General features: G+C 47.7%; 1 protein-coding gene across 2 annotated transcripts in view; it reads left to right on the forward strand.

Moving 5' to 3' along the window:
* CD99 (CD99 molecule (Xg blood group)) overlaps positions 1 to 14,945 on the forward strand; it is a 53,540-nt gene that overhangs the window by 16,683 nt on the left and 21,912 nt on the right. For both annotated transcript variants that reach the window (XM_030806714.1, XM_030806715.1), the window contains exons 2-5: positions 7,889 to 7,921; positions 11,408 to 11,455; positions 13,450 to 13,494; positions 14,145 to 14,213. In XM_030806714.1, coding sequence (XP_030662574.1) covers positions 7,889 to 7,921; positions 11,408 to 11,455; positions 13,450 to 13,494; positions 14,145 to 14,213 — 195 coding nt within the window. The remainder of the gene's footprint in view (positions 1 to 7,888; positions 7,922 to 11,407; positions 11,456 to 13,449; positions 13,495 to 14,144; positions 14,214 to 14,945) is intronic.

Genomic DNA, 14,945 nt, shown 5'->3' on the forward strand with positions numbered 1-14,945 from the left:
CATTGTGCAAGCCTTAGTCACGTTTCGGAGGAACTCACATACCCCATATGGCCCCAGGAACTTCACTCTGGGTTCATCCTGTCTTTTGAGTTGCCTGGCTAATGAGAAAAAGTAAACATGGTTTGAATCAGTAGAAAGTGTCTTGTCAGACTGACTCATGCCATCTGTCTTCCGTTCTGCCTTGCCCTGATGAGCCATTACCCTGTCCCCGAAACATCTGGAGCTTTGAGAGGGCCGGGTGGAAACAGCAGTGGCAGTAGGGGGTTCTGCTGAGGGTCTGGTCTCTGCAAATTGCAGAGAAGCTGAGCACTGTCAACATTCAACATGGGCACCTCAGTTCTCCACCAGGCTCCTTCTCTGAGGGCGTGGTTGCAACTCCTGCTGGGTGGGTTTTGATGGTGTTTTCTTCACATTTTTAGCCTCGGAGGTCGTTTTCAGGAGCAAAAAGGAAAGTGGGGGTGTCTGCTGTGAGTCCACAATTTCTTGCCTACCACCTGAAAGCCCAGGGAATGTGATGAATTGGGAGATGAGTCCTAGGAAATAGAGTAGTGGATTGAGTTACGAGACGATGGCTTCATTTACACAGATTCCTCTACTGACTGATGATCATTGATTGCGTTTGCTTCCCCATGAGGCTTCAAGCCAATAGCACGTGCATTTGCATCCATTTATATACACCTGGGGGACTGCCTCCCTCACGCACCTGGAGGACTGCCTCCCTCACACACCTGGGGGACTGCCTCCCTCACACACCTGGAGGACTGCCTCCCTCACACACCTGGGGGACTGCCTCCCTCACACACCTGGGAGACTGCATCCCTTCACACACCTGGAGGACTGCCTCCCTCACACACCTGGAGGACTGTCTCCCTCACACACCTGGAGGACTGCCTCCCTCACACACACCTGGAAGACTGCCTCCCTCACACACCTGGAAGACTGCCTCCCTCACACACCTGGAAGACTGTCTCCCTCACACATCTGGGGGACTGCCTCCCTCACACACCTGGAGGACTGTCTCCCTTCACACACCTGGAGGACTGCCTCCCTCACACACCTGGGGGACTGCCTCCCTCACACACCTGGGGGACTGCATCCCTCACACACCTGGGAGACTGCATCCCTTCACACACCTGGAGGACTGCCTCCCTCACACACCTGGGGGACTGCATCCCTCACACACCTGGGGGACTGCCTCCCTCACACACGTGGAGGACTGCCTCCCTCACACACCTGGAGGACTGCCTCCCTCACACACCTAAGGGACTGCCTCCCTCACACACTTAGGGGACTGCCTCCCTCACACACCTGGGGGACTGCATCCCTCACACACACCTGGGGGACTGCCTCCCTCACACACCTGGAGGACTGCCTCCCTCACACACCTGGGGGACTGCCTCCCTCACACACCTGGAGGGCTGTCTCCCTCACACACACCTGGGAGACTGCCTCCTCACACACCTGGAGGACTGTCTCCCTCACACACACCTGGGGGACTGCCTCCTCACACACCTGGAGGACTGTCTCCCTCACACACACCTGGGGGACTGCATCCCTCACACACCTGGGGGACTGCCTCCCTCACACACACCTGGGAGACCACATCCCTTCACACACACCTACAGCCTCCCTCACACACCTGAGGGACTGCATCCCTTCACATACATAGGGAACTGCGTCCCTTACACACCTGGAAGATTAGCCTCAGAGGTGTCTGCAGTACCAGATTCCACCAGGGAGTGAACGTCTGATTATGGGTGATTCAGGGTGCCCCCATCTATATGAAATTGAGAGCTGGTCACCTCCCTTTCCTCCCTGTGGAGTGGTGTTTGGGGAGCTGTCTTAAGTGTTAGTCACCCGAAGAGAAAATGGTGAGGGTGGGACTCTGTATCTGGGAGAAAGGAGACCTTGGAGGCAGGGGACGGACCGGCAGAGCCTTGAGCGATGGAAGCTGACGTCGAGGGCCCAAGGTCGATGATAGAATGCTTGGGGTTGTCTCTCCTCTGGTGTCCTTGTCCTTCAGGCATCCTGGAGTGACACTGAAATTGTTTTAATTAAAAACTGTAGAAACAGCACAGAGATAAGAATGGAAGACAAGCTGCAAGTGCGGGGCTGAGGCGAGTTCTCCAAGAACTGGGGCCAAGGGCAGAGGGTGGGAGAAGGGGAGAAGGGCGTGAGGGGCACACTGTGTCCTTTGCCACCCACTCTCAGACTTGTTGTCTTGGACCCCCGTCGGCTGAGCTTGGGGTCCGGGGAGCGGTGGGTTTGGGCACTCAGTGGTGACGTCAGCCATAGTCCTGAAGCAGAGGGGAAGTTGGCAATCCAGGGTTGACTGGGGGTGACACTGGTGGCAGGAGGGCCTGTGCCCTTCCCTGTTACTGGGTTTGTGTGGGGTCCATGGGGGCATTGGGGTCAGTGGAAGGAACATGAAGTGAGCCAGGGCATCATCACTGTGGCCTCTGAGGGCAGGTGGAGCAAGAAAAGGAGGAAGCTTCTAAGCGACACCTGGTCCCAGCTCAGTGGCTATGACCAGGGAAGTCATGTGGAGGAAAAGGCTGGTGGACTCTGAGGGTGATGGAGGAGGATGGGAGGGGCAAGCTGGGCTGGGGAGGTGGCAGGCCGTGGACACACACCAGACAGACACACATGTGCATGCACACATACACAGACACGCACATGGATGCACACTCATGCCATGCATATATACATGCATGCACACGTGCACCCACACAGCAAGTCACATCACATGAGCACACATGAAAACACACAAGCACATGCACATACTCCTGCAATGCACATGCACACACATATATGCATGCACACAGGTGTGTGCTCAGATAGCACACTCACACATATGCACACAAGCACACAGGCAAACACACACATGAACAAATGCACATAGATAGTCATGCAGTGCACTCGTACACATATACACATGCAAACAGGTGTGCATTCAGCACACTCACATCAATGCACATGAAAACACGTGTGCACACACATGCAATGCAATACATATATGCATGCACGCGTGTGCCCACACCATACACCCACACATACGCACATGAGCACGAACATGCACACACAGAAACCACATGAATGCACGAGCATGCATATATGAAATACACATGCACACATGAGCACATCCACACGTGCATATGCATGTACATAGACATGCACACGTATACCCAGGCCCTGCATTGGAAAAAAATCCAAAATGTGGCTTGGTTGCAAAGAGCACATGAAGAGCTGTTGAACGCAGAGGCGCCCAGCAAGAAGCATGGACCTAAACCCGAAGGTGGTTGGGGGAAGGTTGGGGACACCTGGGTGGGCAAATGGCCCCCCTAAGGCCCAGGGACAGATGCAAAAACCCAGCAAGCCAGGAGGGTCTTTGAAAAAAAATGTGTACCACATGTGACATTTCCCATGTGAGGGAAGCATTGAGATCATACTGTGTTTTCCCTGTGCCCTGCGATTTTGCACCTGACATGCCCTTTCCGTGGAAATATATAGCAGTCCTCATGCTAGGATTGCGTGTTCTGTGTCAGGCAGCTGGGCATGGGAGCGCAGGGTGTGGGATGGAGCCTGGGAGGAGAGTTCCTACTTTTACCACTGTGTTCCGGCCATGGGGTGTCTTGGGGTTTGGAGGCCACCTCGTGACACCAGAGTTTCTTGGGTTCTGCTGTGAGCAAGGAGTGGGAGAAGACAAGACTCTGGTCTTAGAAACCTTCCGAGTGTCGTACGCCCTTGACAGCCGTTTCTGAGTATTTCCTGAAGCTTGGGAAGGATGAGTCACTTTAAGGGGATTGTCCTATTTTGCTTTGTTTGTTTCTTTAGTGACGGTGTCTATGGTCATCTTCTGTTTATGAGGGTGAAATTACAGAAATAAGAAGGGTTACACGTAAAATAATATCTGTATTTTACTTTCACATGTGTGGGGTTTTTTTTGTCATTGCTGCTGCATTTTTTTTTTCTTTAACATTCTGACAGTTCTCTCTGCTTATTACTAAGTCCTCCTACCTTTCTAAAGAGTATGTCTTTCTTGCTAAAGAATACATTATGGACTCTTGGAATCTCTTTGTTGGGGTGGAGGGGGTGGGGACTTGCCCTGACTTGCTGGGAATGCCCATAGCGTTTAGAAGTCATGTCTACCGCTGAGGCACTAACAAAGGTAAGCCTTCAAGGAAGCACTGTCATTTCCGGGAAGAGAGTTTTGAGGAAATTGAAACAGTTATGAATGGATCTAGCAGTCCCTCTACTAATGTATCTACATATAAAGATATGTAGAAATGACTTTTTTTTTTTTTTTGAGATGGAGTCTCCCTCTGTCACCCAGGCTGGAGTGCAGTGGCATGATCTCTGCTCACTGCAACCTCTACCTCCCGGATTCAAGCGATTTTCCTGCCTCAGCCTCCTGAGTAGCTGGGATTACAGGCGCGTGTCACCACGCCTGGCTAATTTTTTTTATTTATGGTAGAGAGGGGATTTCACCATGTTGGTTGGGCTGGTCTCGAACTCCTGACCTCGTGATCGTCCCACCTTGGCCTCCCAAAGTGCTGAGATGACAGGTGTGAGCCACCGCGCCCGGCCCCAGAGATGACTTCTAAACCTTCAGGGTATTCTCAGCAAGTCAGGGCAAGTCCATATACATATATATATATATATATAATTTGTATATATAAATAATTTGTATATATACATAGTATGTGTATATATAGTATGCATATAATGTGTATATATAGTATGTGTAATATAGTATGTGTGTATATATAGTGTGTATATATAGTATGTGTATATATAGTATGTGTGTATATATAGTGTGTGTATAGATATGTAGTATGTGTATATATAGTATGTATATATATATAGTGTGTGTGTATATATATATGTAGTATGTGTATATGTGTATATATATATATTTATTTATTTGGGATAAGGAAAGGAAATCAGTATGTCAAAGAGACACTCCCCTGCCATGTTTATTGCAGCACCATTCGGAGTAGCCAAGACATGCAGTCAACGGAAGAGCCCATCAAGGGATGAATGCAGAAAGAAAATGTGCTATATCAACTCTGTACATTCACTAAAAGTCATTCATTTGCACACTGAAAATGAGTGCCTTTCATGCTATGTAAACTATGCCTCAATAAAGCTATTAAATGAACAAAGAAAATAGGGTATATTCACAATGGAATGGTATTCAGCTTTAAAAAAGAAGGAGGTTGGCTGGGTGTGGTGGCTCATGCCTGTCATCCTAGCACTTTGGGAGGCCAAGGCAGGCGGATCACCTGAGGTCAGGAGTTCAAGACCAGCCTGGTCAACATGGTGAAACCCCATCTCTACTAAAAATACAAAAAATTAGCTGGGCATGGTGGCGGGCGCCTATTGTCCCAGCTACTCAGGAGGCTAAGGCAGGAGAATCTCTTGAACCCAGAAGGTGGAGGTTGCAGTGAGCCAAGATCATCGCACTCCAGCTTGGGCAACAGAGTGAGACTCTGTCTCGAAAAAAGAAGGAAGTCCTGCCGTTTGCAGCAACATGGATGGAACTGGAGGACATGATGTGAAGTGCAGTAAGCCGGGCACAGAAAGACAAATGCCATCTGACCCAGACACACTTATGTGGAGTCTAAAATCATTGAACTCATAGAAGCAGAGTGGAATGGCGGTGACCAAGGGGTTGGGAGTGAGGGAGTGGGGGAAATGTGGGAAAATGATGGGTAAAGGGTACAACATTTCCATCAGATAGCAAGAGATAAGTTCAGGGGTCTACTGTACTCAGCGTGACTGTGGTTAGTAAGAATGCATTGCATATCTGAAAATGCCTAAGACAGTAGTTTTGAACTGTTGCACCACAAATAAATAGGCGAGGTAAGATGTAAATAAAGAAAAAATAATATAACTTCAAAAAATACAATTACAGCTTTCTATGGAAACATGAACATGAATGCATATATATATATGCGTGTGTCTGTACATGCCTTATGGTTTATTCCGGGTCAGTAGGATCCTCCCTTGCTACCGTCTAAAGATCTGCCGCGTGCTGCAGGAGGAGCTGTAATTGCATTTATGATGTCTGGCAAATGTCCTGTTGTGGAAACAGCCGTTTCAGGGCTCTGAGGTTGTGGAAACGACTCCACCCTGGTTGCCGGCATGGGGCCCACAGAGCTGTTCTGAGGGTTTTGTCTACTTTCTACTTATTGTTGACACACACACAAACACACACACAGACATAGAAGCAGACATGGACACACCTACCTGTATGCACATACTCAAAACACACCTTCACACTATACTCACCTACCCATACACACACGTGCACACAACTACATGTGTGCACACAAACAACACATGCATACATGCACCTATGCATATGCACACATGGAAACACACCTGCATACTACACACACCTACACATACACAAACCCACAAATGCACACACCCACACATGCACACACAAATGCACACACCCACACATGCACACACAAACACACCTACACATATAAACACGTTGACACATGCACACATGCAGCTGCACACATGCACATGAAAAACACATACACACACTACACCCGCCTACACATACACACACAAACCCACATATACATGCACCTACACATATGCACACATAACACCTATACACATGCACACAGAACCCACACATACATGCATCTATCCATAGGCACACAGAAACACACCTACACACTATGCACACCTACATATGCACACACAAACCCACATGAACATGCACTGATACATATGCACACAAAAAACACACACACACAGAAACCCACAAAATACACCTCCACACTTACACAAAACACGCCTACACATATGCACATACACAAACCCACGCATACATGCACCTGCATATATGCACCCACAACACATACATACACATATACACACACAGAACCCACCTACACACCCCATACATGCACACAAAACCCACAAATACATACATGTGCACTGCAAATGCCCAAATATACATGCACACGCACACACACATACACACACACCCCTGTGACATATACATGCACACTTCATTTATTCACACAGAAGCATAGCGCGGTCGTTTGCACCTGCTGTGGAGCTGGACACACTTCCGGTGTTCACAGGGCTCCTGCGGGCTGTTCTTGGACCCCTCACCACCCACCGCCAGGTGCTTCCTGGCGGTTGAGAGATGTTGTACGCCTTTGGTGCTGAGGAGTGGGGATGCTGGATGTTGACGATTATCGTAACTCTTCCTCCAGTTGACCAAACAGTCCAAGTCGACTTTTCCAAATTTTCCTGTATTTGGCTTTTCTTCAATGCGCCAGAGACGGCCAGCCACGTTGAAGTAACATTGAAATTGTTGTAATTAAAGACTGTAGAAACAGGATAGCCTATCAATAATGCAGCATGACAGTTTCCTCATTCTATGGGATTCCATGAGATTTTTTTTTTTAATGCATAATGCATGTGTCTTTCTGGGTTGTCTAGTGTTTCTACTATATTTTGGTTTGTAATTGCAGGAAAGTTGCCAATAAAAAAGGGAGAATTTTGTCCCCCATGTTCTTTTCAGTATATGTTCAAAATTATTATTCATCTGTTTCAAAGGAACAGCCTTTTAAGAATAATACACAAAATGATCATGTTTTTCCACTGTTTTAATTTCTACTAAGCTTGAAGGTCATCATTTATTTAAAACCTAGGCTAACATATGCTTGCTTTTAGGCATGGAAGTGAATATTTAGAATGAGAAGAGAAATCACAGCACCTTGTAATTTTTTTAAGTTGCTGTTTTAAATATCACAAAAAGTCAGAAAAATCGCATATCATTTTTTATCTCTATAATCTTCAAATTTATTTTTATTTTTCTTGTTTCTAAGTTGACTCTTTTTTTCTCTCTTAGATAATGATTTCGATTTGTCTGATGCCCTTCCTGGTGAGTATCGACATCATTTTTTAAAATCCCGTCAATATTTTATGTTAACATAGTGTATATACAGGCATATCCCAGCCATTTCCAGCTAGATTCTAGACCACCGCAATAACGGGAGTCATAGCAATTTTTGGCTTCCCAGTACATATAAATGTTATGTTTACTCTCAACTGTAGTCTATTAAGTATGCAATAGCATTACTTCTAAAAACAGTATACTCTGGGCCGGGCGCAGTGGCTCAAGCCTGTAATCCCAGCACTTTGGGAGGCCGAGGTGGGCGGATCACAAGGTCAGGAGATCGAGACCATCCTGGCTAACATGGTGAAACCCCATCTCTACTAAAAATACAAAAAATTAGCCGGGCGTGTTGGCGGGCGCCTGTAGTACCAGCTACTTGGGAGGCTGAGGCAGGAGAATGGCGTGAACCCGGGAGGCAGAGCTTGCAGTGAGCCGAGATCACGCCACTGCACTCCAGCCTGGGCGACAGAGCAAGACTCCGTCTCAAAAAAAAAAAAAAAAAAAAAAAATTAAAAAAAGACAAAATAGTATACTCTAATTGAAAATACCTCATTGCTAAAAAATGCAGATACAGAGACAGGAAGTGGGGCACGTGCTTTTGGAAAAAAATGATGCTGGGAGTCTGGCTTGGCACAGGGTTGCTGCAGACCTTCCGTTTGTAAAACACAGTATTCGCAAAGCACCTTAAGACAAAGTGCAGTGAAGGAGGTCCGCCTGTATGTGTCCACCTGCCTTATAAAAACTAGACTCAGATGACGAGGAAAAGCAAGACGCCCTTGTTAAGATAAACGAACCACCTGGTGGAATAATTCACACTCCTGTGATGGTCAGAGGCCGAGCAAAAACTTGCCAGGCGCTTGGGGAAGGGGCTAGAGGAGGTGGTGAGCAAACGGAGGTCCCCAGGAGAGAGGGGTGCCCAGTCCTGGTGTCCGCCCTCTCGAAATCGGCACCCGCCCTCTCCATGGGGCCACTCCTTCCTTTTTCTGCAGCTCTTCCTGCCTCCCGCTCCTCACGCAGAGCCCTCGGTGAAGGGCATGGGAAAAGGAATTGAAGGAATTCCGTCTTATCACTCTGTCAGCTTCTGGGTCTTGTCATCCCTTTGTATTTGTTTTCTGGGGCTGCCATAAAAAGGTGCCACCAACTGGGGGCTTAAACCACAGGGATTTATCATCTTCCAGACTTGGATAACAGAAGTCTGAGATCAAGGTGTAGACAGACCCATGATCTCTCTAGGGGCTCTAGGGGAGGGTCCCTCCTGCCTCTCCTGGCTTCTGGGAGCTCCAGGTGTCCCTGGGCTTGTGGCCACATCACTCCAGTCTCTGCCTCCTTCTCCGTGGGGCCTCCTCCTCTGTGTCTGTGTCTCCTTTTCTTTCTCTTACAAGGACACTTGTCATTGGGTTTAGGGCCACTCTACTCCAGGATGATCTCATTTCAAGATCCTTCTCTTAAGCATATCTGCAAAGACCCTATTTCCAAATAAAGTCTCATTACCAGGTTCTAGGCTTTAGGATGTAGATACATCTTTTGGGGGGACCACTGCTCAATCCACTACAGTTATAGCCAGTTCTTTTTGGTGGCTCTAGGGGAGGATCCTTCCTGCCTCTCCCAGCTTTTGAGGGCTCCAGGCATCCCTGTGCTTGTGGCTGCATCACTCTAGGCTCTGCCTTTGTGAACACTGGTCTCTTCCCTGTGTCTCCGTGTATCCAAATTTCCTTCTTATAAGGGCACCAGTCATTAGGACCTATCCTAATCTATTATAACCTCATCTTAACTCATTACAACTGCAAAGACCCTGTTTCCAAATAAGATCACCTATTGAGGTTTGGGGTGGGTGTGGATTTTGGAGGAATGCTCTTCAACCCAGGACAGCCCTCTTCTTTTTTTTTTTTTTTTTTTTTTTTTGAGGTGGAGTCTCTCTCTGTCACCCAGGCTGGAGTGCAGTGGCACGATCTCGGCTCACTGCAACCTCCGCCTCCCGGGTTCAAGTGATTCTCCTGCCTCTGTCTCCCGAGTAACTGGGATTACAGATTACAGGCATGCACCACCATGCCTAGCTAGTTTTTGTATGTTCAGTAGAGACGGGGTTCACCATGTTGGTCAGGCTGGTTTCAAATTCCTGACCTCATGATCTGCCCGCCTTGGCCTCCCAAAGTGCTCGAATGACAGGCATGAGCCACTGAGCCCGGCTACCCTCTTCACTTTTTTATGTTTTACTTTTTTTTTTTTTTTTTTCTGAGACACTGTCTCGCTGTGTTGCTCGGGTTGGAGTGCAGTGTTGGGATCTTGGCTCACTGCAGCCTTGACCACCTGGGCTCGAGCAGTCCTCCCACCTCAGCCTCCTGAGTAGCTCGGACTACAGGCATGTGCCACCTCACCTGCTACAGTGAGCAACACGGAGTCTCGCTGTGTTGCTCGGGTTGGAGTGCAGTGTTGGGATCTTGGCTCACTGCAGCCTTGACCATCTGGGCTCGAGCAGTCCTCCCACCTCAGCGTCCCAAAGTGCTGAGGCGTGAGAGGATTGCAGACGCGAGCCACTGCACCTGGCCAGCTTTTAATTTTATGTCATGTGCAGTGCAGATGGTTTGAGCGGAAACAGTGCTGATGGGGATCGTCTCTTTCCTGACCACCTACCCCTTCTTGGCCCTTGGGAACAGCCGTTCCCTGCAGCGGGAGGTGCCCTTAGTCTTACAACCTCCACCTGATTTCCCTGGTTGGCTTCCATTCTCAGAGGGGGCAGCCTAAGCAGAGGCCTGACGGAGCCAAAAGTATGTTTCATATGAGAAACATGAACAGCCTTTCAGCCATCAGTCCGGTGTCTCTCCTTCTCATGCATAGATCTCGGGCTCTGAAAGGGCAGTTTTTCTCCTAACTTTGCCATTCTCCTGCCTTCCTGGCTTACATCTCAGTCACAGTCCCATTCAATGTCAAGAAGTGGAGAAGGGCTGGATATGGTGGCTCACGCCTGTCATCTCAGCACTTTGGGAGGCCGAGGTGGGTGGATCACCTGAGGTCAGGAGTTCGAGACCAACCTGGCCAACGTGGTGAAACCCCATCTCTGCTAAAAATACAAAAAATTAGCCGGGAGTGATGGCATGCGCCTGTAAGCCCAGCTACTCGGGAGGCTGAGGCAGGAGAATCGCCTGAACCCAGGAGGCAGAGGTTGTGGTGAACGGAGACCACACCATTGCACTCCAGCCTGGGTGACAGAGCAAGACTCGGTCTCAAAAAAATAAGTGGAGAAGGGGCTCCTGGTCTCTGTGGAAACCATGGCCGGTAGCAGCCTCTGTGCCTGCCTTCTGGGCTCAAGAGTCGTCCTATAAACCTCAGCTCAATGTGGGCTGGTGAGAAAAAACAATGCTAAAAACATTCTCCAACGGTTTCCAAGAAAATGAAACATCCTTAACCACAAAAGAGTTGACACTTGTTTTCCCAGCTGCAACTTTTACTGACTGAAATGTCTTATCTCTTTAGGCAATGAAGACAAGAAACCCACTGCAATCCCCAAGAAACCGAGTGCTGGTGAGAAGGGCTTGTTCCTAGTATGCAAAGAAAAAGAGCAAATCATTTTCTCTGACAGCAGGACGGGACTTAGGCAACTAGAAAGAAGAGAGAAGTGATTTGAGTGCTCCGGATGGAGTCTGGTTAATAGTTAATACTGGAATTGTTATGATGTTGCATTTCATGTAGTGATTCCGGTAAGAGAATGGTTGCTGATGTGAAATGTTTTGGGGCCATTTGGACAACATCTCCGTTGCTTTTAGTCTAAGGGTCTGAGTTACTCTGTCTTTAGATTTTCTTCCCTTTTTTTTTTTTTTTTTTTTTTTTTTTGAGATGGCGTCTCATTCTTGACTCCCAGGCTGGAGTGCAGTGGTGTGATCTCGGCTCACTGCAACCTCTGCCTCTGGGGTTCGGTGAGTCTCCTGCCTCAGCTGCCTCAGTAGCTGGGACTGCAGGCACCAGCCACCACACGCGGTTAATTGTTGTATTTTTAGTCGAGACGAGGTTTCACTGTGTTGGCCAGGCTGGTCTCGAACTCCTGACTTCAGGCAGTCTGCCTCCCAAAGTGCTGGGATTACAGGCATGAGCCACCATGCCCGGTCTGTGTCTTTAGATTTCAACTTCCTGGGAGAGAGAGCATTTGGTGCTGAGATCTCCCCCATAATGACCAACAAGTGAACTCATCTCTCAACCTGTGGGCACACACCTCATTTGTTCTCAATGCTGTTCTTTCTTTTTTTTCTTTTTTTGAAATGGAGTCTCACTCTGTCGCCCAGGCTGGAGTGCAGTGGCGCAATCTTGGCTCACTGCAAGCTCCGCCTCCTGGGTTCACACCATTCTGCTGCCTCAGCCTCCTAAGTAGCTGGGACTACAGGCGCCCGCCACCACGCCCGGCTAATTTTTTGTATTTTTAGTACAGACGGGGTTTCACCATGTTAGCCAGGATGGTCTCGATCTCCTGACCTCGTGATCCACCTGCCTTGGCCTCCCAAAGTGCTGGGATTACAGGCATGAGCCACTGCGCCCGGCCCTGAATGCTGTTCTTTCAAACAAAAGTCAGAAACAAGGGCCACGTGATGGAATTGCCCAAGGCTCAACCCCACTGGCGGATAAACAGAGTAAAAATGATGCCAAAACTTACGGCATCAGTGTCTTACAGCTGAGACACTGTCTTGTCTTAGCACTTGTGGGTTTTCTAATATAAAACATTAATAGCTCCACTTCATTATTGGGCTTCCTGTCCAGGGTGTCAGCTCATGAGCAAAGGGACCCCGTGTCCCCAGATCCTTGAACTAAGCAGTCGTGCAGATAGCACCAATGAGTAGGTGCTGAGCGTCTGAATTTATACTATCATAGTCTCCTTGAGGAAGGGACTGGAAATTCCCATACGTGACTCAGGATGGCTCAGTACATGCTGTTGGGTGGATACCAGCAACCATTCCTCCATCTTAGTTGGGTTTTCAAAATCATTCCTCATACTAGAAGACAAGTTCTGAGGCCATGGTGAACTGTCCCATCAGTTGCGGAGCACATATGGGTTGCTAGAGCCACGTTTTAGACACCCTGTAGCCTAAATCTGATCACAGTCGTCTGTCCCTTCTCTTAGGGTCTACCTTTCCAAAGTTGTTAGGACCTGGGAGGAGAGGATGAAGGGATGGGGAGTCAACAGGAGAAAATCATGTGAAGGCAGAATTGGAATTTCAACTTGGTCCAGGCAACACAACTCGTTTATAAATTATTTCTCTCTCTCTCTCCCTGCTGCCCCTCCTCTGAGAGCTTCTCTCCTAGCTTTTTCTCTGTCTCTGTCTCTCTGTTTTTTATTCTTTTTATCTGAGAGAATAGTGATGTAAAAATGGTCAGGAATTCACTTTTTCTAATGAGATCGTGGTCAAGCTGATATTCAGAAAAGTATTTAGGAATGTGGGGCTGTGGTGTGTTTTTGATCTGTTCACGAGGTCATTCCTTCCTTGTTTCTCTCTGGAATTTGGTATTAACTGCTTTTTCCCCTCTTTTAGGGGATGACTTTGACTTAGGAGATGCTGTCGTTGATGGAGGAAATGGTGAGTATTATCCTTTAATCTCTTCTGCTGCTGACCTGCTTATTATCACCCAATTATGATCATTTCAGTGAGAATTCTCCCATTTAAATTATAAAGGGAACCAGTTTTCACAGTGGAAACCTAAGGAATAGGTGTGTTGGTTTGTTCTTGCTGTTGTCGTTGGGTTTTTCTTTACAACCAGTACGTGTGCTTTTATTTTAAAACTCTTACAGTCTTTGGAAGGACATGAGACAAATGTGCCTACCCTGGCCAGGGCTGGCTTCACGAGCATGTGACCTGTGCAGTGGCACGGGACCCCATGGCATGTTGGTTTGGCATGGGCACCATACTGGTTTACTGCTCTGTTGCTGCCATCTTGGAATACTTAAGAAAATTTGAAAAATGGGTCCCACCTTTTTATTTTGGCCCCAGAAATTCTGTAGCTGGTGTGGACACCCGCTTTAATTTTTATTGAACATACTTGAAATTAAGAACTGTGGCTCAAAGTTGATGGGAGGAAACTGGCAGGAGACTGTGTGTGTACAGGTATCCCCACCAGGACAAAGGCCAAGGTCCAATTTCTGTTCAGGGAACCATCTGTATGTAAACTGATGTTTCATTTTCTTTACTGCAAGGCACTTATAATTGCAACTCTTATCTTTCACAAACAGACGACCCACCACAACCGAACCCACCCAAACCGAAGCCGAATCCAAACCCCAACCACCCTAGTTCGTCTGGTAAGAGTCTCTCACCCTGTGGGATGTCTTCATGTGGTTCAGAATTCAGTGATATTTGTGTCAGCTGAGAGGAGGTGACTTCAGATGAGTGTGTGCTTACTGTTGACTGCCTGTGCAGTGTAATGCCCATGTTCATGGAGTGGAAAATGTACATTTCAAAAATATATATTCAGCTTGGATTTTTGGATTTTATTTTTAGTTTGCTTTTTTTTTTTTGAGACAGAGTGTTGCTCTGTCACCCAGGCTGGAGTGCAGTGGTGCCATCTTGGCTCACTGCAACCTCCACCTACTGGGTTCAAGTGATTCTCCTGCATCAGCCTCCTGAGTAGCTGGAATTACAGGCACACACTGCCATGCCCGGCTAATTTTTGTATTTTTAGTAGAGACAGGGTTTTGCCATGTTGGCCAGGCTGGTCTCGAACTCCTGACCTCAAGTGATCCGCCCACCTTGGCCTCCAAGGCCCACCAAGGCCTCCCATCACCTGCTGGGATGACAGGTGTGAGCCACTGTGCCTGGACTAGTTTGCTACTTTTACTTCCAAGTTCCATCTTATGGAACTTCTAAAAAATTGCATACAAGAATTTAAATATAGACTTGATAAAGAGAAAAGTATTGGCATACACATTCCTTATGGAGAAACTAGTGTGTTTTAAATCTTTTTGCCCTTAAATATTTAAGTCAATTTTTCTGACATATCACAGCATTTTTAGCGTAATTTGAATAGCACCAGT

Source organism: Nomascus leucogenys, chromosome X (genome assembly GCF_006542625.1).
Source record: "Nomascus leucogenys isolate Asia chromosome X, Asia_NLE_v1, whole genome shotgun sequence".
NCBI lineage: Eukaryota > Metazoa > Chordata > Mammalia > Primates > Hylobatidae > Nomascus > Nomascus leucogenys.